The sequence below is a fragment of the Babylonia areolata genome, chromosome 34 (genome assembly GCF_041734735.1).
Source record: "Babylonia areolata isolate BAREFJ2019XMU chromosome 34, ASM4173473v1, whole genome shotgun sequence".
Classification (NCBI taxonomy): Eukaryota; Metazoa; Mollusca; class Gastropoda; order Neogastropoda; family Buccinidae; genus Babylonia; species Babylonia areolata.
In genome coordinates this window covers 17,554,720-17,581,732 of record NC_134909.1, presented here as the reverse complement: position 1 = coordinate 17,581,732, position 27,013 = coordinate 17,554,720, and the positions used below count along the sequence as shown (strand labels likewise).

General features: G+C 44.2%; 1 protein-coding gene across 1 annotated transcript in view; it reads left to right on the top strand.

Annotated features, from left to right (window-relative positions):
* The window catches only part of LOC143277558 (intermembrane lipid transfer protein VPS13A-like), a 240,807-nt gene that overhangs the window by 167,705 nt on the left and 46,089 nt on the right, over positions 1-27,013 (top strand). The window contains exons 58-62 of the mRNA XM_076582437.1: positions 8,560-8,673; positions 10,458-10,559; positions 12,601-12,702; positions 13,500-13,574; positions 21,354-21,467. Of these exons, the coding sequence (XP_076438552.1) occupies positions 8,560-8,673; positions 10,458-10,559; positions 12,601-12,702; positions 13,500-13,574; positions 21,354-21,467 (507 nt within the window). The remainder of the gene's footprint in view (positions 1-8,559; positions 8,674-10,457; positions 10,560-12,600; positions 12,703-13,499; positions 13,575-21,353; positions 21,468-27,013) is intronic.

The following is a 27,013-nucleotide window of genomic DNA, read 5'->3' as shown; positions in this document are numbered from 1 at the left end:
CTCGCCCCCCCCCCCCTCACCACTCCCCTCGTCCAACTCTCCACTCCCCTCATCCCCCCTCACCACTCCCCTCGTCCAACTCTCCACTCCCCTCAACACCTCACCACTCCCCACTCTCCACCCACCTCACCCCTCACCTGCTCTCTCTTCTTTTCAGTCAGGGAGTGTCTTTGTTTTCACTGTGTTTTATTTCAGAAGGTCACCACTGTACAAGTGCGGTGAATTCAACAGGGTATGACATGAAAGTCTTAAACTGAAAGCACATGCTTTTTTTTTTTTTTTTTTTTTTTTTTTAATCATCTAGAACTACCTGTCAGTTCCATCATTCTTATGGTGTACTTCTTGTGTGATGATGTTTGTGTGCGTGTGTGTGTGTGTGTGTGTGCGTGTTTGTGTGTGTGTGTGTTGCGTGTCTATGTGTGTGTGTCTTGTAACAAATTTGTGTGTGTATTTCCGTTTGCCTGCCTTTGTGAAGCGCCCTAGTACTCTTGTTTTAAGAGAACAGGATATACCGTGGAATCAGACCATTATCATCGTTGAGGTTCGAGTGCTGACTTACTGCTCACAGAGTTGTTGTTTGTTTGTTGTTTCACTTCATCATGTGTGATTCCACATCTGTGTCCCTCAGTGCGTCATTTTGTGTAGTCTCCCCCTGCATGCGCCTCCCCCTCCCCCTCCCCCCCCCCCCCCACATCCCACCCACTTCCCCCTCACCCCTCCTCTGTTCCCAGGAATGCTGAAGGTGATTGAGTGTTGTCATGATCCATACCCCACCCCCACCCCTTCCTCGAGGTAACGTGTCCGCCTAGGAAGCGAGAGAATCTAAGCGCACTGTTTCGAATCACGGCTCAGTCGCCAGTATTTTCTCCCCCTCCACTAGACCTAGAGTGGTGGCTTGGACGCTAGTCATTCGGATGAGATGATAAACCTAGGTCCCGTGTGCAGCATGCACTTAGTGCATGTAAAAGAACCCATGGCAACAAAAGGGTTGTCCCTGGCAAAATTCTGTGAGAAAATCCACTTTGATAGGATAAACAAATAAAACTGCACGCAGGAAAAAAAAAAAGAAAAAAAAAGGGTGGCGCTGTCAGTGTAGTGACGCACTCTCTCTGGGGAGAGCAGCCCGAATTTCACACAGAGAAATCTGCTGTGACAAAATAAGGGAAATAAAATACAATACGAATACAGCCCCCACATTCCCTGTCATGCTGTGTGCACTCCCTCCCTTGTCTTGTCTCCCCCCCCCCCCCACCCCCCCCCCCCGCCCCTGCGTCCTGAGTTCAAACCCACTCAGTTTTCCTCGCCACCCCCACACCCCCCCCATACACCCTCCCACCCTCGATGCCAAGGGGCTGTTTTGGTTTGCCCTTATGGTTGCGACTGTGGCGTGGACGGAGTTCGATGGCGGCTGTCATGTGGTGCACTGTGGTGTGGTTGTCATTGTACCCACAGAGCCGATGGTCTGTTTTTTTTGGTTCCACAGTTTATTATGTTGATCGTTTGGATTATTGTGTGGCTGCCTATCCCTTGATTTGTTTTGGTGTATTAATCGGATGAGTTAGTGAATGTCTTGACTGTTCGTTGGATGATGGAGGCGACCTTGGATGTCTGTGACTGTTGACTGGATGTGTAATGAATGGAAAGTGACCTTTGATGTCTTGACTGTTGCTTGGTTAAGAGGTGTAATGAATGCAGGTGACCTGTCATGTCTTGACTGTTGTTGATTGGATGAGTGGTGTTATGAATGGAAGTGACCTTTGATGTGTTGATTGGTTAATGGAAGTGACCTTTGTGTTGACTGTTGATTGGTTAATGGAGGTGACCTTTGATGTCATGACTGTTGATTGGATGATAGAGGTGACCTTTGATGTGTTGATTGGTTAATGGAGGTGACCTTTGATGTGTTGACTGTTGATTGGATGATGGAGGTGACCTTTGATGTCATGACTGTTGATTGGTTGATGGAGGTGACCTTTGATGTGTTGACTGTTGATTGGTTGAAGAAGGTGACCTTTGACGTCATGACTGTTGATTGGATGACGTAGGTGACCTTTGATGTCTTGACTGTTGATTGGATGATGAAGGTGACCTTTGATGTCATGACTGTTGATTTGATGATGGAGGTGACCTTTGATGTCTTGACTGTTGATTGGTTGATGGAGGTGACCTTTGATGTGTTGATTGGATGATGGAGGTGACCTTTGATGTCATGACTGTTGATTGGTTGATGGAGGTGACCTTTGATGTCTTGACTGTTGATTGGTTGATGGAGGTGACCTTAGATGTCTTGACTGTTGATTGGATGATGGAGGTGACCTTTGATGTCATGACTGTTGATTGGATGATGAAGGTGACCTTTGATGTCATGACTGTTGATTGGTTGAAGAAGGTGACCTTTGATGTCATGACTGTTGATTGGTTGATGGAGGTGACCTTAGATGTCTTGACTGTTGATTGGATGGTGAAGGTGACCTTTGACGTCTTGACTGTTGATTGGATGATGGAGGTGACCTTTGATGTGTTGATTCGTTAATGGAGGTGACCTGTGATGTCATGACTGTTGATTGGATGACGAAGGTGACCTTTGATGTCATGACTGTTGATTGGATGATGGAGGTGACCTTTGATGTCTTGACTGTTGACTGGGTAAGGGGCGTAATGAGTTGAGTTGACCTTTGATGTTGATGGGATGAGTGGTGATTTAATGCAGCCTACCCTTGAAGTTGTGGTACGTTCATTATGATATTGTCATGATTTCCTTACTTTTTGTGTGTTTTTTCTTTATGATTTTGTCATGATTTTCTTACTCTTTGTGTTTTCTTCTTCTTCTGCTGCTAACCAGTTGGTTTCCTCATTTTTTTTTCTCTTTTTCACTCTTGTTTTTCTTTCTTAAATATATATATAAAAAAAAAGTCTGACTTTGTAAATGGTGAAATATGGGAATGATTTGGATGGGTCATGAGCATTGTGTTGCTGTGTGTTGTGTGTGTGTGCTATGTGTATGTTGTTTCTTTGTGTGTGTGTGTGTGTGTGTGTGTGTGCGTGTTGTGTACAGAGTGTGTGGTTTGTTTTTTGTTTGTGTGTGTGTGTGTGTTGTGTACAGAGTGGGAGTAAGTTAGTCACTGTGGTTTTGGAGAATTTTGTCACTGATCTCTCTGGTTACAGGACACTTTCAACATTTTTTTTAAAATTTTTTATATTTATGATGATAATAATGAGTTTATTTACATAGCGTCTAATCAGATGATTTTGCTGTGACTAACAAGACTGGTCAAACAAACTATGTAGTGGTACTTATTAATGAAATTTATTGTTCCTTTATATCATTGTTGCAGCAGAAGAAGAACGTTTGTCTGATCTTACCATTGCCAAATTTCGGGTCATCTTTCATCACAGTCAGAATTAAGAGTTATCAAACTGAAAGTTAATAAAGACAGCTTGAAAAAAACAACAACCAACAACTACATTTTGTGGAGGGAACGAAGATGAAATTCGTGTATTGGCCATCTGCCCACAGGATGATGATGTTGTTTTGAGAAGGAAATGTGTATGCACAGTTTTGAGGGCAAAGTCTGAAAGAAAAGAAAAGAAGCTGTTTGAATGGGGAGGGGTGGTAGCGTAGGTGGGGCGTTAGCCTAACGTGTATGGTTATGTGTGAGAGAGGTAGGGGTAATAGTGTGTATGTGTGTTCAGGGTGTGTCTGGTAAATTTTTATATTTTTTTTTTACTGTCTTGGGGGGGGGGGGGTGCGTGGGGGGGGGGGGGGCATTCTATGCTGTCCAGTGAATCTGTCTGTCATATGTGGTGCATGGAATTTTGTCACGTGGGATTCACAGTGTCTAGTGAATATGTCATGCGTGCTGCATTGTTTTTGTCATGTGAAATTCACACTGTGTAGTGAGTATGTCATGTGTGCTGCGTTGTTTTTGTCATGTGGAATTCACACTGTGTAGTGAGTATGTCATGTGTGCTGCGTTGTTTTTGTCATGTGGAATTCACACTGTGTAGTGAGTATGTCATGTGTGCTGCGTTGTTTTTGTCATGTGAAATTCACACTGTGTAGTGAGTATGTCATGTGTGCTGCGTTGTTTTTGTCATGTGGGATTCACACTGTGTAGTGAGTATGTCATGTGTGCTGCGTTGTTTTTGTCATATAGATTTCATACTGTTCAGTGAATCTGTCATGTGTGCTGCATCATTTTTGTCATGTGGATTTCACACTGTCCAGTGAATATGTCTGTCATGTGTGTTGCATCGTTTTTGTCATGTGGAATTCACGCTGCCCATTGAATCTGTCATGTGTGTTGCATCGTTTTTGTCATGTGGAATTCACACTGTCTAGTGAATATGTCATGTGTGCTGCATCTTTTTTGTCATGTGGATTTCACACTGTCCATTGAATCTGTCATGTGTGCTGCATCTTTTTTGTCATGTGGATTTGACACCGTCCATTGAATCTCATGTTCCCTGCCTCTCTTGTCTGTAGCATACTGCTCTTCTGCTTTGCGGTGTGGTTTCGGTGTATCATGCGCATATGTACTTTCCTGTGTCCTTCGACCTCTGTGTCATCTTGTCAGCGTTCTACTTTGGGTCTTCTTCCTGCGGGATGATCTTGGCTTCATGTATTTAGATTCTACGATGAACATGCGGGAAGTAGTTTCGTGAAAGTGTATTTCGATTGTGGGGTGACAAGTACAAGAGTTATTTTTCATTTGATGTAATTCACGGAAAATGTGTGGTGAACGTATGTAAATTCTTTTTTTTGTTTGGTATATTTCCATTGTGTAGCCAGTTTACCATTTTTGGGGGGTGTCTTCTGTAATCTTTAAGGTATCCTGTGTCATCTCTTACTGCTGTATTTCCAGCATGGCTTGTGTTTGTTGGTGTGGGTTTCATTGTGGTTTGTCTTTAGCTACATTTTTGACTCGCTTGTGTAAACAATGTGTGTCTATGTAATAACCCACTATTTGGTTGTGTGTGTGTGTGTGTGTGTGTGTGTGTGTGTGTGTGTGTGTGTGTGTGTTTGCTTGTCTCCCTGGTAAACGTTAACGTTGTCATTTTCTCTGGAAATACTTTGTCTGCCAATACCAGATTTGGATAAGAAATAGTGGGTGGGAAAATCGTCGCACTCATACCAATAATAGGTTGTAAATCTTCCGAAATAAGCTGTATTTTCGGATCATCATTGGTTTATTTTGTTGAGGATCCGAATTTTTTTTTTAAATCACAATTTATGGTTTGGTTTGTGAGATGGCCTGACCTCTTTATCTTGTTCGCAATTAAAGTAATACAAATTCTGGACAGAACACATACAGTGACACTAACGACACCATCCATGCGTTTACTGTATATGATTTAAAAATTTTTTTTATAGTGGATACTGAATTAACTAGAATGAACATGAAGAGAAATTGAATGAACCGCGTCGTAGTTTCTGTCAGCCTCAGTGTCTTCTTCTTCTTCTGCATTCACTCGTATGCACACGAGTGGGCTTTTACGTGTATGACCGTTTTTACCCCGCCATGTAGGCACCCATACTCCGTTTTCAGGGGTGTGCATGCTGGGTATGTTCTTGTTTCCATAACCCACCGAACGCTGACATGGATTACAGGATCTTTAACGTGCGTATTTGATCTTCTGCTTGCATATACACACGAAGGGGGTTCAGGCACTAGCAGGTCTGCACATATGTTGACCTGGGAGATGGTAAAAATCTCCACCCTTTACCCACCAGGCGCCGTCACCGTGATTCGAACCCGGGACCCTCAGATTGACAGTCCAACGCTTTAACCACTGGGCTATTGCGCCCGTCAAACACACAGATCCAGAGAAAACAGCTGCATGTTGCGATGTGCCTGAGGCCATGTCAACATCTCCTTTTCCGCGGACTTTAATGAAGAATTTCCTAAATAATGGAGATATTACCAAAATGATATGATTTGAATGGGTTATCACCTCGAATACTGGAATCAGTTTATGTCTAAAAAAAAAGAACAACAAACCCCCCCCCCCCATATGTTTAGATAAAGTATTGATTTTTGAACATCATTGGTAGGTTTGCTTTAGCGCTGTTAGAAAGCATTTTTTTTTTTTAACCAAGTGTGCTTGGTTCAAATCGACTAACATACTCTTTTTTTTTTTTTTCTTTTTTTTTCTCATGAAGCTTTATATCATTAGATACAGAACACATTTTCACTTCTTTTTTTTTTTCTTTCTTTTTTTTTTCTTTTTATTTATTTATTTATTTTTTTTACTCGATAAAGTGTGTATCACAAGTGAGTCTTGAATGCCTTGCCTCTCTTGTCTTTTTTGTTGTCAGGTATGGTATGGAATGGGTTTTTTTTTTTTTTTTTTTTAAACAGAATGATGCAGGAAAGGGGAAAAAAAAATGCTGCATCTTTTCTCTCTCTCATTCTCTTCTCCCTTTTCACTGTGACATGTCTCAGTGACAGTTGTCAGTTGAGAAGAAGTGGTGGTGTGAAAAAAAAGAAAAAAAAGGCCCATCGTCAGGACAGCAGCGGTGATGGTTGTTTCCGTCATTTGTGTGTGCCAACCATCAGCACGACAGTCGTAACTAGTGGAGTGATGGCCTAGAGGTAACGCGTCCGCAACACCTAGGAAGCGAGAGAATCTGAGCGCGCTGGTTCGAATCACGGCTCAACCGCCGGTATTATCTCCCTCTCCACTAGACCTTGAGTGGTGGTCTGGATGCTAGTTATTCGGATGAGACGATAAACCGAGGTCCTGTGTGCAGCATGCACTTAGCACACATAAAAGAACCCACAGCAACAAAAGGGTTGATCCTGGCAAAATTCTGTAGAAAAATCCACTTCGATAGGAAAAACAAAACAAACTGCACGCAGGAAAAAATACCCAAAAAAAATTTGTGGCGCTGTAGTGTAGCGATGCGCTCTCCCTGGTGAGAGCAGCCTGAATTTCACACAGAGAAATCTTTTGTGATAAAAAGAAATAACAAATACAAAATACAAACTACTGTCGTCAGGTGTTGGTCGGTAGCGGTCGTTGCTGGAGGTGAGAATGAGCAGGAGCCACACAGCAGTTGTCAGTGGTTGATGATGATGATGATGATGATGTTGGTGATGACGACGATGATGTGATGTAACGGTGGTGAGCAGTCAGCGTCGCAGGTAGTGTTGTTGAGCGATGGTTGTTGCGGCTGCAGGTGTAGATGTGTGCCCCCCCTCCCCCAATCCCCCCCCCAACACCCCCCCCCCAGCCCCCAGCACCTCCCTCCTCAAGTACACCTGTCAGTGTGGACAGGTGTGGTGAGGAAAGAACGGTACAGTACAGTATGGTACAGTGCAGTATATGCAGTGCAATGAAATGCCAGTACAATGCAGTGCATTGCAGTGTAATATGACACAGCACAGCACAATGCAAGGCAAAAGTCGTACATTGCAGGGCATTGCAGTGCGATACAACACCAGACAACACAGCACAACACACAACAGCACTACACTATGACAACACAGCACAGCACAACATAACACAGCACAAGACAACACAGCACAGCACAAGACCACACAGCACAGCATAACACAGCACAGCACAGCACAGAACAGGACAGCACAGCACAGCACAGCATAGCAAAGCACAACACAACACAACACAACACAAAGTAGTGCATTGCAGTGAAATACAACACAGCACAACACAAGACCACACAGCACAACACAACAGAAGACCACACAGCACAACACAGCACAACACAGCACAGCACAGCACAGCACAAGACAGTACAGCACAGCACAACACAAGATCACACAGCACAACCCAAGACAACACAGCACAACCCAAAGTAGTGCATTGCAGGGCATTGCAGTGCAATATATTTCAGTACAGTGCAGTTCAATACAGTGCAGTACAATACAACAAATATAATACAGTGTAATTCCATACAAGGCAAGGCAACACAACACATAACGATATTATACAGTACAATGTTGGTGGTTCTGTGCACAGACATGATGAGCACCATGTTGTTGCGTTGGTGTGGTGAAGGTGAGACGGATGGCTTTGTCCACTCGGTGACGACGATGGCGATGATGTGAAGATGATGGCGATGATGTGAAAAAGATGATGATGATAATGAATGACAGCAATGTGCTGATGGTGATGATGATGATGATGATGACGGCAGAGTGAAGAAAGTGATAATGATGTGCAGGTTACGATGATGGGGTTTTGTAGATGATGGTGATGTGCAAATGATGACGATAACAGCAAAGTGCTGATGATGACGATGATGATGATGATGACAGTGAGGTGTAGATGATGATGATGATGACGATGACAGTGAGGTGTAGATGATGATGATGATGATGACGATGATGACAGTGAGGTGTAGATGATGATGATGATGACAGTGAGGTGTAGATGATGATGACATTGAAGTTCAGATGACAATGATGACATTGGAAGTGCAGACGACGACGACGACAAAGATGACGGTGAAATACAGATGACGGCGATAACGAGGACAGCAGAGTGTCGATGATTGACGGTATAGGTAAAACAGTGACGATGGGACCTGTGCAGATCCCGTCGTACCAAGGCAAGGAGTGGGTCGGGCGTCGCAAGCTGCAGAAGGCCATGCCCGAGCTGACAGTGTGGGAGCTCAACGCCTTTGAAGGAGCGCAGAAGCTCTCCCTGGTAAAGGATTACCACTTCCTCTTCGCTGTCTGGTCAAAGACACAGTTTCCGGTTTCCGTTTTCAGTTTCAGTTTCAGTAGCTCAAGGAGGCGGTCACTGCGTTCGGACAAATCCGTATACGCTACACCACCACATCTGCCAAGCAGATGCCTGCCTGACCAGCAGCGTAACCCAACGCGCTTTGTGTCAGGCCTTGAGAAAAAAAAAAAGTGATTAAAAAAATAATAATACATAAATAATAATGAAAATAAAATAAATAAATAGATAAATAAATAAAATTTAAAAAAATAATTAAAAAAGACAACAATGATGATAAATAAGCAAATAAATGTAAAAAAAAAAAAAAAAAAGACAAAAAAAAGACACAGTGAACGAATGAATGATGATGAATAATACGGATACTTATGTTACTCAGTGGTGAAAATCATGATTGATTTTTATTTTACGTGAGGGCAATCGTCATTTGGGTTGTTGTGTTTGGTGTTAATCTGCTTTAATGGTCAAATGTTTTGCTGAATGTGTGTGTTGTGTGTGTGTGTGTGTGTATGCTGTGTGTGTGTGTTGTGTGTGCATGTGATTATGTGTGTGCTGTGCTCTGTGTGTGTGTGTGTGTGTGTGTGTATGCTGTGTGTGTGTATTTGTGTGTGCTGTGCTGTGTTGTGTGTGTGTGTGTGTGTGTGCTGTGCTCTGTGTGTGTGTGTGTGTGTACTGTACATATGCTGTGTGTGTGTGTGTGTGTATGTGTGTACTGTATGTGTGCTGTGTGTGTGTGTGTATGTACTGTATGTGTGCTGTGTGTGTGTATACTGTATGTGTGTGAATGTGTGTGTGTACTGTATGTGTGCTGTGTGTGTGTGTGTGTGTGTGTACTGTATGTGTGCTGTGTGTGTGTGTGTGTACTGTATGTGTGCTGTGTGTGTGTGTACTGTATGTGTGCTGTTTGTGTGTGTACTGTATGTGTGCTGTGTGTGTGTGTACTGTATGTGTGCTGTGTTTTGTGTGTACTGTATGTGTGCTGTGTTTGTACTGTATGTGTGTGTGTACTGTATGTGTGCTGTGTATGTGTGTGTGTGTACTGTATGTGTGCTCTGTGTGTGTGTGTGTGTGTGTGTGTACTGTATGTGTGCTGTGTGTGTGTTGTGTGTGTGTGTGTACTGTATGTGCTGTGTGTGTGTGTGTACTGTATGTGTGCTGTGTGTGTGTGTGTGTGTGTGTGTGTGTACTGTATGTGTGCTGTGTGTGTGTGTGTGTGTGTGTGTGTATGTGTGTGTACTGTATGTGTGCTGTGTATGTGTGTGTGTGTACTGTATGTGCTGTGTGTGTGTGTGTACTGTATGTGTGGTGTGTGTGTGTGTGTGTGTGTGTGTGTGTGTGTACTGTATGTGCTGTGTGTGTGTGTGTGTGTGTGTGTGTGTACTGTATGTGCTGTGTGTGTGTGTGTGTGTGTGTGTGTGTGTGTGTGTGTGTGTGTGTACTGTATATGTGTCTACTGTATGTGTGTGTACTGTATGTGTGCTGTGTATGTGTGTACTGTATATGTGTCTACTGTATGTGTGTGTACTGTATGTGTGTGTACTGTATATGTGTCTGCTGTATGTGTGTACTGTATGTGTGCTGTGTATGTGTGTACTGTATATGTGTCTACTGTATGTGTGTGTACTGTATGTGTGCTGTGTATGTGTGTACTGTATGTGTGTGTACTGTATGTGCTCTGTGTGTGTATGTGTGTACTGTATGTGTGTGTATGTGTGTACTGTATGCGTGCTGTGTGTGTGTGACCCCAGGAGCTGGGCCTTCACTGCAAGCTGCTGAAGGGCACCCTGGACATCTCCCTGTACTCCCCGTACTGGATGATCAACAAGACCGCCAGGACCCTCAGCTACAGGGTCAGCACCCACCTCCCTCCCTCCCTCCGTCTCCATGTCTGTCTGTCCTTCTGTCTGTCTGTCTCTTTGTCTCTCTGTCTGTCTGTCCCTCAGTTACAGGGTCAGCACCCACCTCCCTCCCTCCCTCCGTCTCCATGTCTGCCTGTCCTTCTGTCTGTCTGTCTCCATGTCTGTCTCATTGTCTGTCTGTCCCTCATTCTGTCTCTGTGTGTCCCTCTGTCTCCATCCCTGTCTCTTTGTCTTTCTGTCTGTCCCTGTGTCTGTCTGTCTCCATGTCTGTCTCTCTGTCTGTCTCTTTGTCTGTCTGGCCCTCTCTGTCACCATGTCTGTCTCTTTGTCTGGCCCTCTCTGTCTGTCACCATGTCTGTCTCTTTGTCTGGCCCTCTCTGTCTGTCACCATGTCTGTCTCTTTGTCTGGCCCTCTCTGTCTGTCACCATGTCTGTCTCTTTGTCTGTCTGGCCCTCTCTGTCTGTCACCATGTCTGTCTCTTTGTCTGGCCCTCTCTGTCTGTCACCATGTCTGTCTCTTTGTCTGTCTGGCCCTCTCTGTCTGTCACCATGTCTGTCTCTTTGTCTGTCTGGCCCTCTCTGTCTGTCACCATGTCTGTCTCTGTCTGGCCCTCTCTGTCTGTCTCCATGTCTGTCTCTTTGTCTGTCTGGCCCTCTCTGTCTGTCACCATGTCTGTCTCTTTGTCTGTCTGGCCCTCTCTGTCTGTCTCCATGTCTGTCTCTTTGTCTGGCCCTCTCTGTCTGTCACCATGTCTGTCTCTTTGTCTGTCTGGCCCTCTCTGTCTGTCTCCATGTCTGTCTCTTTGTCTGGCCCTCTCTGTCTGTCACCATGTCTGTCTCTTTGTCTGTCTGGCCCTCTCTGTCTGTCACCATGTCTGTCTCTTTGTCTGTCTGGCCCTCTCTGTCACCATGTCTGTCTCTTTGTCTGTCTGGCCCTCTCTGTCACCATGTCTGTCTCTTTGTCTGTCTGGCCCTCTCTGTCTGTCACCATGTCTGTCTCTTTGTCTGTCTGGCCCTCTCTGTCTCTCTCCATGTCTGTCTCTTTGTCTGTCTGGCCCTCTCTGTCACCATGTCTGTCTCTTTGTCTGTCTGGCCCTCTCTGTCTGTCACCATGTCTGTCTCTTTGTCTGTCTGGCCCTCTCTGTCACCATGTCTGTCTCTTTGTCTGTCTGGCCCTCTCTGTCTGTCACCATGTCTGTCTCCATGTCTGTCTGTCTGTCTACCTGTCCCTCTGTCTGTCTCCATGTCTGTCCCACTGTCTCCATGTCTGTCCCACTGTCTCCATGTCTGTCTGTCTGTCTACCTGTCCCTCTGTCTGTCTCCATGTCTGTCCCACTGTCTCCATGTCTGTCCCACTGTCTCCATGTCTGTCTGTCTGTCTACCTGTCCCTCTGTCTGTCTCCATGTCTGTCCCACTGTCTCCATGTCTGTCTGTCTGTCTACCTGTCCCTCTGTCTGTCTCCATGTCTGTCCCACTGTCTCCATGTCTGTCCCACTGTCTCCATGTCTGTCCCTGTCTGTCTGTCTCCATGTCTGTCCCACTGTCTGTCTCCATGTCTGTCCTTCTGTCTGTCTCCATGTCTGTGAAGAAGATGAAAACAAAGACAACAACAACAATAATAATAACAGTTATGACAGTAATAACCATGATGACGATAACTGTCGACACTGGTCAGACAACAACAATAACGATAACAGTTATGGCAGTAACAACCATGATGATGATGATAACTGTCGGCAGGGATCAGACAACAACAACAATAACGATAACAGTTATGACAATAATGACCATGATGATGATAACTGTCGGCAGGGGTCAAGCAGCAACAATGACAACAGTTGTGACAACAATGACCATGATGACGATAACTGTCGTCATGGGTAAGACAACAACAACAATAACGATAACAGTTATGACAATAATAACCATGATGATGACGATAACTGTCGTCATGGGTCAGACAACAAAAACAGCAATAACGATAACAGTTACTGTAATAATAACCATGATGATGACGATAACTGTCGGCAGGGGTCGGACCAGGACACGCCCATCGAGCACCCGCCAGACAGCAACCAGCTCATCCTGTTCTCCTTCAAGGGCAAGTCATTCTTTGGCAGCAAGAAGAAAGTGGTGAGTCGCACACGCTCTTCCCCTGGGGTCACAGGTCGCAGGATGATCTGTGGTGTCAGTCGGGGGGGGGGGGGGGGGTATGGGGGGGGGGGGGTCATGGAGCGGTGTGGGGTGGGAAGGGGGGAGCTTTAGTTTTAGCTGTGGAAAAACGGCTACTGCATTCATTGCAACTTCCTGCATTTAATTGTCTTTATGAGTGGGGTTTTTTTTATGTGTGTGTGGGGGAGCGTTTTTAACCTTCCTGAAGCCATGCTCCCATATTTGGGGGGATGGGGGGTGGGGGGGTGGGGGCTGTGCATCGTAATATGTTTGTTTGTGTTTCCATGTTTGTCCCACCAGCGTTCTGTGTTTTTCTGGCCTACCAAACGCACGACGTGGGTTATGGGATGTTTAACGCGTGCGTTTGATCTTGGAGTGGTTCAGGAGGGTGGGGAAGGGGGTGGGGAGGGGGGGGGGGGCTGGAAAGGTGGATTGTGTTCAAACATGGTTGGGGTTATTTCCCTGTTAGACGGTGTTAGTATTAGCATTTTGGCAGTTTTATTGATTTAAAAAAAAAAAAAAAATTTTTATCATTATTTAAAAAAGTCTTGTTTAACATTGTTTCAATGTGAAGATGCACACTTAAGTGACCTCTTGACCCCGTTGGTAAAACTGTTCAGGAGTAAGAAAAACGAGACACTCCCATCCATATCACATGTACTGTGTGCTCTTTGGTGCCAGTGTGATGTCATCGTTGATGGTTACTGTTGTTGATCTCTGTGTGTGTGTGTGTGCTTGTGTTGTCGTGGCGACGGAAGGAGAAGGAAGGTGAGAAGGGGGACAGCGACAAGAAGTCCAAGGAGAAAGTCCGGGAAATGAAGCAAGCTGGGAAAGTAGGTCAAGGTCACAGAAGGGTCAAGGATGAAGGCCCGTGACCCGGTTTTGATTTTTTTTTTTTTTTTTTTAACTCCTTCTTTGCATCTGCACGGATACTTGGTGTGCTGTACTAATGTGGGCTGTGGTAACGACTGCCTAGTATTTTGGGGAATGGGGGGCTGGGGGGGGGGGGGGGGTTGGGGGGGGGGAGAGTGGGGAGTAGTCACCTGCTTGTTTAGATCTACTGATTGATGTCCCTTCTGCGTTGCCCCCCCCCCCCCCCACCCCCACTCAGTTGCTGATCAGTTGTCCTGTGGTTCGGATCCAAGCTGCTTTAATGGGTTTTTGTTTGAATTGACAGGAGGCTGTTGTAGTTGGCTGTGTTAGTGTTAGAGGCCACTGCTTTCTTTTTTGTCGTCGTCTTGGGTTGTTGGGTTTTTTTTTGTTTTTTTTAAAAACTGATGCTCATTAGTGTCCATTATTAGTTCCATTTTCTGTTGCAGCTTCTTTCTTTTTTTTCTTCTTTTTTTCTTTTTTTTAACTCTTTTTATATTTGTATGTAGCTAGTGTCCAGGATTGGAGCCCTGTTTTTTGTTTTTTTTTGTTTTTTGTTAGGGTTTTTTTTTTGGCACAGTGTTGTATCCTTGGGGAAAGGTACTTTTTACTCTGGATTTTCCTCACTCCATCCAGGTGTGAAAGGGTACCTGTTTTCTTCACTCCATCCATCCAGGTGTGAAAGGGTACCTGTTTTCCTCACTCCATCCATCCAGGTGTGAAAGGGTACCTGTTTTCCTCACTCCATCCATCCAGGTGTGAAAGGGTACCTGTTTTCTTCACTCCATCCATCCAGGTGTGAAAGGGTACCTGTTTTCCTCACTCCATCCAGGTGTGAAAGGGTACCTGTTTTCCTCACTCCACCCAGGTGTGAAAGGGTACCTGTTTTCCTCACTCCATCCAGGTGTGAAAGGGTACCTGTTTTCCTCACTCCGTCCAGGTGTGAAAAGGTACCTGTTTTCCTCACTCTCCCCAGGTGTGAAAGGGTACCTGTTTTCCTCACTCCACCCAGGTGTTAAAGGGTACCTGTTTTCCTCACTCCATCCAGGTGTGAAAGGGTACCTGTTTTCCTCACTCCATCCAGGTGTGAAAGGGTACCTGTTTTCCTCACTCCACCCAGGTGTTAAAGGGTACCTGTTTTCCTCACTCCGTCCAGGTGTGAAACGGTACCTGTTTTCCTCACTCCATCCAGGTGTGAAAGGGTACCTGTTTTCCTCACTCCATCCAGGTGTTAAAGGGTACCTGTTTTCCTCACTCCATCCAGGTGTGAAAGGGTACCTGTTTTCCTCACTCTCCCCAGGTGTGAAAGGGTACCTGTTTTCCTCACTCCATCCATCCAGGTGTGAAAGGGTACCTGTTTTCCTCACTCCATCCAGGTGTGAAAGGGTACCTGTTTTCCTCACTCCATCCAGGTGTTAAAGGGTACCTGTTTTCCTCACTCCATCCATCCAGGTGTGAAAGGGTACCTGTTTTCCTCACTCCATCCATCCAGGTGTTAAAGGGTACCTGTTTTCCTCACTCCATCCATCCAGGTGTGAAAGGGTACCTGTTTTCCTCACTCCATCCACCCAGGTGTGAAAGGGTACCTGTTTTCCTCACTCCATCCATCCAAGTGTGAAATGGTACCTGTTTTCCTCACTCCATCCATCCAAGTGTGAAAGGGTACCTGTTTTCCTCACTCCATCCATCCAGGTGTGAAAGGGTACCTGTTTTCCTCACTCCATCCAGGTGTGAAAGGGTACCTGTTTTCCTCACTCCACCCAGGTGTGAAAGGGTACCTGTTTTCCTCATGGGTACCTGACTTAGGGTGTTGGGGAAGGTTTTCAAGCAGCAGAAGAGTGAGGATCGAGCCCCGCCCCTAGCCCTCTCTGACACGGAGCCCTAGACACCGTGGATGTGAATTCACTGCCCTCTGAATGGCTGTGTCTCTGATGTCCTTAGTGGTCAGCACGGCTATCTGAGCACCATGATTTTTGATTGGATGGCTGTGGGGACACTGACCTTGGAAGCTTGGCCACAGCCCCTGGACACAGTTCTGTGGTGCGTGTGTGTGCTGGGCTTGGGGTTGAAGCAACGTAAGAAAGAAAGAAGAAAGAAAAAAACTCGGCCTAGTGGAGAGTGAGGAGGAAGGGGGTGGAAGAATGGATAAGACCCACCCTCCTCTTGCCAGTACAGGTGTCTTGTCGGTGAGGGTCTTGGGTTCTTCTTCTGATTCCCTTTCTTCCCCCCACCCCAGGTGTCCAGGTGTGAAATGGTACCTGTTTTCCTCACTCTCCCCAGGTGATTCCCTTTCTTCCCCCCACCCCCCCCCTCCCACCCAGCCCCCTCCCCCCCCCCCCTCCACCCCTCCCACCAACCAAGTTTGACTGGAAAATCAAACTGAGCACCTGGTCGTTCAGAGGAGACGACAAACCCCCAGGCTCCGTGTATGCAGCACGCATTTGAGAAAGAACCCATGGCGACAAAAAGTATTGACCCCTCTGGCAAAATTCTGTGGAAGAAATCCACGCTTATAGGTACATAAATATATATATATATATATAATATATGCATGCACTCAAGGCCACACTAAGGGCGTTGGGTTACGCTGCTGGTCACGCATCTGCTTGTGTAGCGTACCTGGATTTGTTTGAACGCAGTGACGCGTCCTCCTTGAGAGAGTGACACAGAGATGAAGTGGTGTGATGGTGGGCAGTGAGCTGGCCTAGGGCTCTCGGCTGATGGGGACAGGCCTGCTTGGCATGTTTGTGTGCATGTCTGTGTGTGTGTGTGCATGACTGTGTGTGTGTGTGTGTGTGTGTGTGTGATGTCAGTCTGCATGTTGCTGCTTGCTGTGTGGACTTTTGTTGTCCTTGTGCACTTGTTTATGGACAGGTTGGTTTCTGTGTGTGTGTGTGTGGATGGGTGTGCATGCGCGCACGTGTGTGTGTGTGTGTGTGTGTGTATGGGGGAGTGGGAGGTCTGTGTGCATGTGGGAATGGGGGTGTATGTGTATGGTGCATGTATGGGTGTGTGTTTGTGAGTGTGTGTGGTGCATTAATGGTGTGTGTCTGTGTGTGTGTGTATGGTGTGTGTCTGTGTGTGTATGTGTGTGTGTGTATGGGTGTGTGTCTGTGTGTGTGTGTATGGTGTGTGTCTGTGTGTGTATGTGTGGTGCATGTATGGGTGTGTGTCTGTGTGTGTGTGTGTGTGTGTGGTGCATATGTATGGGTGTGTGTCTGTGTGTGTGGTGCATGTATGGGTGCGTGTGTATGGATGTGTGTGTGTGGTGCATGTATGGGTGTGCGTGTGTGTGTGTGTGGTGCATGTATGGTTGTGTGTGTGTGTGTGTGTGTGTGTGGATGTGTGTGTGTGGTGCAGGTATTGGTATGTGTGCACATGCACATGTGTGTGTGTGTGTGTGTGTGTGTGTGTGTGTGTGTGTGTGGTGCATGTATGGGTATGTGTGTGTGTGTGGGCGTAGCCCCTTCATAGCTTTGATTACCAGGCCTATTTCATGTAATTATGATGATGATGATAATCCCAGTTTATAAATCATGTTTCCATGTTAAAAACATGCTCGGCTGAGCTGTACAATGTTCAAAGACCCACACATAAAACATGCATTTAAACCTTTACATCCATAGCCCTGCACAGACATCCAGTGTTATGGTGGGGTTGCCTAGCGATCATGCACTCAACTCATGAGCGAGTGTTCATGGGTTCAAGTCTTGCACAGGTTTTTGGTCCGTCCACCTCAGGATCGGGTCAGACAGACAGGAACGGTTAGAGAGCTTGTGAACATGCACAGTGCAAAAGTAACGTCATTACGCACGGCTGAGAATACGCAGTGTAGAGAAATTGACGGTCTAAAAAATGCACAGTGCAAAAGTAATGTCATTACGCACGTCTGAGAATACACAGTGTAGAGGAATTGTCGGTCTCAAAAATGCACAGTGCAAAAGTAACGTCATTACGCATGTCTGAGAATACACGGTGTAGAGAAATTGTCAGTCTCAAAAATGTACAGTGCAAATGTAATGTCATTACGCACATCTGAGAATACACAATGTAGAGAAATTGCCGGTCTCAAAAATGTACAATGCAAAAGTAATGTCGTTACGCACATCTGAGAATACACAGTGGAAAGGTATTGTCAGTACACACATTGGTCTCGAAGTACACAGTGCAAAAGTAATGTCATTATGCACATCTGAAAAGTACACAGTGCAAAGGTATTCTCAGTACACACATCAGTCTCAAAATGCACAGTGCAAAAGTAATGTCATTACGCACATCTGAAAATACACATTGCGACGGTGTTGTCACCATACATGTCAGTCTCAAAGTATACTGTGCAAAAGTAATGTCGTAACGCACATCTGAAAATACACAGTGTGAAGGTGTTGTCACTACACATGTCGGTCTCGAAGAACTCTGTGCAGAAGTAATGTAACACATCTGAAAATACACAGTGCTAAGGTGTTGTCACTCCACAAATCGGTCTCGAAGAATACTGTGCAAAAGTAATGTCGTAACACACATCTGAAAATACACAGTGCTAAGGTGTTGTCACTACACACGTTGGTCTCAAAGTACACAGTGAAAACGTAATGTCGTAACGTGCCTGTGGTCAAAAGTGCACGAAAGGCAGCGTGTTTGTGTGGCACGTTTCTTCGTCGATTCGGTTGCTGTGTGAATTGTGTGACTCACTTGCTTATAGTGACTGCAGTGGGCGTTTGTCTTCTCCAGTTGTAATGTACATATACTTTGAATATCACGCTCTCTCTCTCTTGATTGTAATGTATGTATCGTGAATGTTATGCTCTCTCTCTTGATTTTGATATATATATGTATATATATATGCCATGAATGTCAAGCTCTCTCTTGGTTATGATACTATGTACACCACGTACTGATGACATTTTGCGCTGTGATTATTTTTATACCAGTGGATGTTTGCTGTCTTGCACATAGATACGGCTTTCTTTTCTTCTTTTTTTTTTTTTTTTTTTTTTTCCATTCTCTTTTTTTGGAAGTGTAGAACTGTCTTGGAGGGTTGCACATTCTAACAGCATGGCATGTGTGATCTCTCACATGAAGAAAACTGTGAATGCCAGACTTTCTAGACTAGACTAGAATATGCCTTCATTACCAAGTGTACCAGGGTCACAAGGAATATTTGGGGGGTGGGTTTTTTTGTTTTTTTTTCTCTCCAAGATTGCTACACTCATAGTGTAAAAGCTACACTGTCAGTGAAGCCTTTGCCTCTCTTGATTTTTTTTTTTTTTTTCCGAAGAATGCTACACTCACGGTGGAAAGGCTTCACTGACAGTCAAGCCTTTGCCTCACTTTTATGTATTTTTGTTTTCTTCTTCAAAGATAGCTATTCACAGTTGAATAGCTTCACTTTTAGTCAAACCTTTGCCCCTCTTTCATTTTTTCCTCTCCAGGATTGCTACACTCACAGTGCAAAAGCTACACTGTCAATCAAGCCTTTGTCTCTCTTAATTTTTTTTTTTTTTTTTTTTTTACACAAAGATTGCTACACTCACAGTGTAAAAGCTACACTGTCAATCAAGCCTTTGCCTCTCTGAACTTTTTTTTATATTTTATTATTTTATTTTTTTAACAAAGATTGCTACACTCACAGTGAGACAGCTACACTGTCTGTCACTCAAGCCTTTGCCTCTTTTTTTTTTTTTTTTTTTTTTATTTTTTTTACTACCAGGTTTGCTACACTCACAGTGTAAAAGCTGCACTATCATCAAGGCTTAACTCTTTTTGTTGTTGTTGTTGGTTTTAGAATTTTTTTTAGTTGTTGCCTAGATATGCTACATTTACAATGAAAATTGCTATACTGTATTAGGAATTGCACTGTAGTCATCAAGGCTTTGCCCTCCTTTTTTTTTTTTTTTTCTTTTTTTCTTTTTTTTTAAATTTCTGGTGTGCGTTGTGTTGTTGTTGTTGTTGTTTGTTGTTTTTCAATTGTGTGGGTTATGTAGAAATGCTTTTAGCCAAACTGACTCACAGGTGATAGCCGATAGTTTGCCTGCTGTGACATAACCTCAGCACGGGGGTGTGGTGGTTTTGGAAACCTTGGTTGACTGTATTTTTTGTGAACGTTCATAACGGTATTGGGCTTTGTAACCCGGTGGTCGGTAACTACGGTAATTTATGTGGCACTTTTTAACACACATCTCCAAGTGCTTAACAATAACAAAACATTCTGTTCACGTCAGTCAAGCACAAACTGAGCAGATTCTTCTACGGCGATAGGCATTTTATTGCGATCATCATCATGATGATCATGTTGGATCCAGTTTATTGCTACAATGATGTTGTAACCTTTCTATATTGTGAGGTTCATTTTGTGGTTGTAAAACGTAATTATCAATATATGAGAAAATAATGATAATGATAGAAATAAAAACAGAATAATCTTGTTTGAATGATTTTGCTGCTGTGAGGGTTATGGTGTTACAGTAGTTTTGAAGTCTCTTTGTCTCATGTACAGGATTGTGACAGTGTGGTGATGATGGTATTGTTGTGAAGGATATTATTAAAGGTTTCTGACAGGTAGGGGCGGGGGTGGGGTGGGTGGGTGGTGTTTTCTTTTTTCTTTTTTCTTCTTTTTTCTTTTTTTATAAACTGTCATTTTTTTATGTTAATGTTTTACATTGTAGAGGTTAACTGTAATTTTTTTCTGTTAATGTTTTACATTGTGTAGACTTCACAATTATTATTATGTTATGCAAAGATCAGCCATCTGTTCTTTTCTTTCTTTCTTTCTTTCTTTCTTTCTTTCCATCTTTTTTTTTCTTCAGCAGATGTGGTGTAGCATGTAATTAAGGAGCAGTCCACACTCTTGGACACCTTGAAACTGATTCGTGACAGTATGGCTGTGAGGAATATTATCACAGTGTTGTGATGGGTATTGTTGTGGAGGGGTAGTGTTACCAGAATAACAAACAAAACTGCACGCAGGAACAAATACCAAAAAATAGAAAAGAATAGAATATGTCGACGGGCGCAATAGCCGAGTGGTTAAAGCGTTGGACTGTCAATCTGAGGGTCCCGGGTTCGAATCACGGTGAGGGCGCCTGGTGGGTAAAGGGTGGAGATTTTTACGATCTCCCAGGTCAACATATGTGCAGACCTGCCAGTGCCTGAATCCCCATCGTGTGTATATGCAAGCAGAAGATCAAATACGCACGTTAAAGATCCTGTAATCCATGTCAGCGTTCGGTGGGTTATGGAAGCAAGAACATACCCAGCATGCACACCCCCGAAAACGGAGTATGGCTGCCTACATGGCGGGGTAAAAACGGTCATACACGTAAAAGCCCACTCGTGTGCATACGAGTGAATGCAGAAGAAGAAGAAGAAGAAGAATATGTCTTTATTACCAAGTGTACCGGGGTCACAAGGAAAACGGGTCGCGCTTTCCGTGTAGCGATGCGCTCTCCCTGGGGGAGAGCAGCCCCGAATTTCACACAGAGACAAAAAGAGAAATACAGTACAGTACAGTACAGTACAATACAATACAATACAATACAAGGTTGTTACAGTATGGTTGTGAAGGATATTATCACAGGGTTTGTGATGGTATTGTTGGGAAGGGGTGGTGTTGCTACACGGTTGTGACAGTACAGTTTTTGATGGTATTACAATGTCAAGGGGCTGGGTGTTTCTGTAATTAAAGGGGGGGGGGTGTCGATGTTAACGAGCGCTGACCCGCTGTGTTGAACCGGGGTTTGCAGGCCCAGCTGCGCATCGACGCGCTGGATTGGTCAGACAAGTTCTCCCTGGACACCGTGGGCAGCTCTGGAACCGTGCAGTGCAAGAGCAAGAGCAAGGACGTCCAGAACACCGAGGTGAGGCCTGGCACCCTTGCTGGCACTCTTGTAGCTATCCTGTACTACGCTGCTACTTTGTGGCAGCTACCTGTAGCTATCATGAAAGTATACTACAACACTGGTAATACCTGCACTATCCTACACTACACTACACTACTGGTAGCGCCTGTAGCTGTGCTACTACACTACACAACACTGGTAGCACATGTGGCTAACCTACACTACAAGCGCAGAACACTGTTAGCACATGTAGCTAATGTACACTACAATACTGGTAGCACCTGTAGGTATCCCACAATAACTACTACATTACAGGTAGCACATGTAGCTATCCTACGCTGAACTACAACTCTGGTAGCACCTGTAGCTATCCCACAATAACTACTACATTACAGGTAGCACATGTAGCTATCCTACGCTAAACTACAACTCTGGTAGTACCTGTAGTTATCCCACACTACACTACCATGTTGTCCCTGGATGCCGTGGGCAGCTCCGGCACTGTGTAGTGCAAGAGCAAGAGCGAGGACGTCCAGAACACCGAGGTGAGGCCTGGCACCCTGCTGGCGCTCTTGTAGCTATCCTGTACTACGCTGCTACTTTGTGGCAGCTACCTGTAGCTATCATGAAAGTATACTACAACACTGGTAATACCTGCACTATCCTACACTACACTACACTACTGGTAGCGCCTGTAGCTTTGCCACACTACACAATACTGGTAGCACATGTGGCTAACCTACACTACAAACACAGAACACTGTTAGCACATGTAGCTAATGTACACTACACAACACTGGTAGCACGTGTAGCTACACTACACTGCATTACTGGTAGCACCTGTAGCTATAAAAAATATTTTTTTAAAACACCACCAAAAAAAACAGCTATACAACATTACTTTTATCACCTGTAGCTGTCCCATAATAATTACTACATTACTGGTAACATCTATATCTATAAAAAAAAAATTAAAAAACAACTTTGAAAAAAACAGCTATACAACATTACTTTTATCACCTGTAGCTGTCCCATAATAATTACTACATTACTGGTAACATCTGTAGCTATGAATTTTTTTTTTATTTAAATAGCACACACAAAAATACCCCAAGTATACAATACTTTCAGCACCTGTAGCTAGCTGTCCCACAGATTAGAGAATACTTTTTTGTCTCAGCGAGTCATTTTAGCTGTTTGTCTGTATCCTTGTTCTGTCTGTCTGTCTGTCTGTCTGTCTGTCTGTTGTTTATTTCAATCATATGCCTTCTGTGTGTCTTTCATTTTTGACTCACTTGTGTAAGCAAAGTGAGTCTATGTTTTAACCCGGTGTTCGGTTGTCTGTGTGTGTGCATGTGTGTGTGCGTCTGTGTGTCCGTGGTAAACTTTAACATTGACATTTTCTCTGCAAATACTTTGTCAGTTGACACCAAATTTGACATAAAAATAGGAAAAATTTATTGCACCTCTGGGATGGGCACAAAAAAATAAAAAAAGAAGCCAAATTATATGCAAACTGCATTTACTGTTATATTTATATTTTTTGTATTCTCTAAACTTGGCACTTTGACCTCTTATTCTGGCACAACAACAAGAGGAGTCATTATTATCATTTTTTGTTCAAACAGGAACTTCTTTTGCTAAGCATGGAATTTTTATTTATTTTGCAAACGTTTTGGTGCAGATAGTAAAGAAGGGAAATTACTCTGTAATTAATGCTAGGGGACTTAATTTATCACAAGTGAGTCTTGAAGGCCTTGCCTCTCTTGTTATTTATATTTTGGTATATTTAATTATTTGTTCCTTTGTTTTATTTAGTTCATTCCATTGCATGTCGACCCTTTCAGCCTGTGCAGCCCTTCCCAGCCTGGCATGTTTTGCCCTGGCTGCGTCAACAGGGAGGGGTGCTTCACTTCAGGCACAAATTTATAGCAACCGCTCGACCAGTAGCTAGCTACCAGACTTCACATAGTGACTGAAATATGATTTTGACACAAGTTGCTTAACCCTTTGAGCCCTGACCACCGCTTTACTGGTGGTAGAGAAAAATGACATAATACCTAGCCACCTGGTTGAGCGGTGCGTAAACACTTGTGTTGTGTTCTGCTATTGGTTGATTTATATTGAAGAGCCACTCAGAAAAACCGTAATATTCTGACGTCAGCGAACGTAGTACCAACATGGCCGCGCCTTTTCACTGTGTTTTATGCATGTGCTTTGGATAAAAAAAGATCGATTTCACTATAAGGCGACCAATAGCAAAACACGACACAAGTGTTTACGCACCGCTCAACCGGTGGCTAGGCATTATGTCATTTTTCTCTACCACCGGTAAAGTGGTGGTCAGGGCACTCTTTTTATATCTTGACACATTAAATACCAATTATTTGCAAATTTTGGCTCAGGAGCTCAGGCAGAAGGGTTAAAATTGCTCAGGAACTCAGGGCTCAAAGGGTTAAGTCTCAAGACAAGGGATGCAGTGGTTCACTTCTGATGGAGTCTCCGTTGGTCTGACGGATGAGTAGGCAGGCAGGCTTATCTGTCGGTGTGTGTCCTCATGGCCTGACCAGCACAGGTGACTTTTTTTTTTCTTTTTTTTTTTAGTGAGGAGGAGTTGTGCAGTCCCTTCCCCACTCTCTCACCTACCGACGCTCACAGTCCCACAGGTGCAGATACTGCCATGTGTAGGACAGCCTCGGCAGGTGCAGGTTTTTTCTTCGGAGCTCCACCTCCTAGGGGGACTTCCAGCCAAGGATAAGAGCTCTTCTAACTTAAGATTAAAAAAACAGAAAGAAATGTTGACGGGCGCAATAGCTGAGTGGTGAAAGCGTTGGACTGTCAATCTCAGGGTCCCGGGTTCGAATCATGGTGACGGCGCCTGGTGGGTAAAGGGTGGAGATTTTTATGATCTCCCAGGTCAACATATATGCAGACCTGCTTGTGCCTGAACCCCCTTCGTGTGTATATGCAAGCAGAAGATCAAATACGCACGTTAAAGATCCTGTAATCCATGTCAGCGTTCGGTGGGTTATGGAAACAAGAACATACCCAGCATGCACACCCCCGAAAACGGAGTATGGGTGCCTACATGGCGGGGTAAAAACGGTCATACACGTAAAAGCCCACTCGTGTGCATACGAGTGAACGCAGAAGAAGAAGAAGAAAGAAATGTTGACCAACACCGCAGTGTGTGTGTGTGTGTGTGGGCGGGGGTGGGGTGGAGGGGGGGGGGGCGATACTAGAGAGAGAAAAGTGTGTGTGTGTGTGTGACGACAGAGAGAGATGGAAGAGCAAGGGAGCAGGTTGTGTCTGTGTGCGTCCGCCCCCTCCCGCTATCGGAAACACCGCAAAGAAGTAAGACTTGATCGCACAGCACGGCACAGCACAGCACAGCACAGCACACGCTAACCATCCACGCTGCGGTGTGTTGTGCTGTGACTGTTTGACCTCCTGACGTCACACGCCACCTCTCGGAATCTGGGGGTTTTTGCTTTTGCGGTGAACTGAGGTGTTGGGAAGTTTGAGAACACAGATCATCTTTTCTTTTTTGCAAAACACATATTGTCTTTTCTACACAGATCATCTTTTCTTTTTTGCAAAACACATATTGTCTTTTCTACACAGATCATCTTTTCTTTTTTGCAAAACACATATTGTCTTTTCTACACAGATCATCTTTTCTTTTTTGCAAAACACATATCGTCTTTTCTACACAGATCATCTTTTCTTTTTTGCAAAACACATATTGTCTTTTCTACACAGATCATCTTTTCTTTTTTGCAAAACACATATCGTCTTTTCTACACAGATCGTCTTTTCTGCACAGGTCGTCTTTTCTACACAGGTCGTCTTTTCTACACAGATTGTCTTGTCTTTTTGCAGAACACAGATAATTTTTTCTACACAGATCGTCTTTTTGCAGAACACAGATCGTCTCACAGATCGTCTTTTCTTTTTGTGGAACAGAGATTGTCTTTTCAGGGTTTTTTTGTTGTTTTTTTCAGAATAGAGATTGTCTTTTCTTTTTTCAGAATGTCTTCTCATTTTTGAGAACACATGTTGTCTTTGCTTTATCTTCCTCTCCTTCTTTGTCAGAAAGAAATGTGTATGGAAGAGACGAAGAGGATTTCAATTTTAACGGTACTCCTTTGCTTTTTTCAGAACACAGATTTTCTTTGCTTTTTCTTCTTCTCCTTCTTTGTGAAAAAGAAAATTTGTATGGAAGAGATGAAGGATTTGAGTTTTAACAGTACTCTTTTACTCTTTTCTGAAAACAATAGGTAGAATGTTGTGGAGTTTGAGTAGGTTCTGTAGTATGCAAACATTTGTGAACAAATGATAAGAATAAGAATAACTTTATTATCTCCAACTGGAGAAATTTGGTCAGGTGCATTATCACAACATAGACAAGTAAACAACATGGGGACCATAACTGTAAAAGTCAACAACAGCTTTTACGAATATTACGAAGACGCAAATGTAAAAAAAATATCACATACACCGTTTCATACATACATCCACACACTGCAGGTAATAGCACATTTAATGGTTAAGTAGAATGTGTGTCTGGTGTGTGTGTGTGTGTGTGGGTGCGTGCATGCGTGTGTCTCAGATGTGTGCTTGCATGAGAGATTTTTGTGTTTGTAAAGTGTCGAGATTTTTTTTGAGAACACCCAACAATTGCTGGGTGGGAATGGGAATGTGTTGTATTTTGTGATTTGAAATATCCAGTATGTGTGTGTCTTGTGTTTGAGTTTTCAGACACACTATTGCACATGTGCGTGTGTGTACATGTGCGTGTGTGTGTGTGTGTGTTTTTAGTGCAGAGTTTATATAAAAAGTTCTTTTGAGACATTTAACAGTTGTCTGCTCTGTGTATGCATGTCAGTGCATGTGTGTGTGTGTGTGTGTGCGTGCATGTGTGCATGCACGTGTGTCTGTATGTCATTTTGTGTCATTGACCATTGTTGTGGCCGTGTCTGATGGCTATGTGCCCTGCTGTTCTGTCGTAGGAAATGATGCAGGTAAAGTATGTTGAGTGTGGCTCTGCTTTTTTTTTTTTCTCCCCCTTTCCATGCCTGTATTCTGTTATTTCCTTTGACAAAGAAAGCTGTGCTGTGGACAGTGGATGTAGAGAGTCAGTGTATTTCAGCTGACCACTAACTCCTCCTTATTAAAAAACACTGTAATTGTTTCTTTCTGAGGCTGAGACAGTGTGGGGAGAGGGAGGGAGGAGGGGTCTGCTGTTCAAGGAAAGCCATGTCGGGTTGAAAGCCTGAACTTTTTTGTCAGATGGATGACGGGCGCCATAGCCGAATGGTTAAAGCGTTGGACTTTCGATCTGAGGGTCCCGGGTTCGAATCACGGTGACGGCGCCTGGTGCGTAAAGGGTGGAGATTTTTACGATCTCCCAGGTCAACATATGTGCAGACCTGCTAGTGCCTGAACCCCCTTCGTGTGTATATGCAAGCATAAGATCAAATACGCACGTTAAAGATCCTGTAATCCATGTCAGCGTTCGGTAGGTTATGGAAACAAGAACATACCCAGCATGCACACCCCCA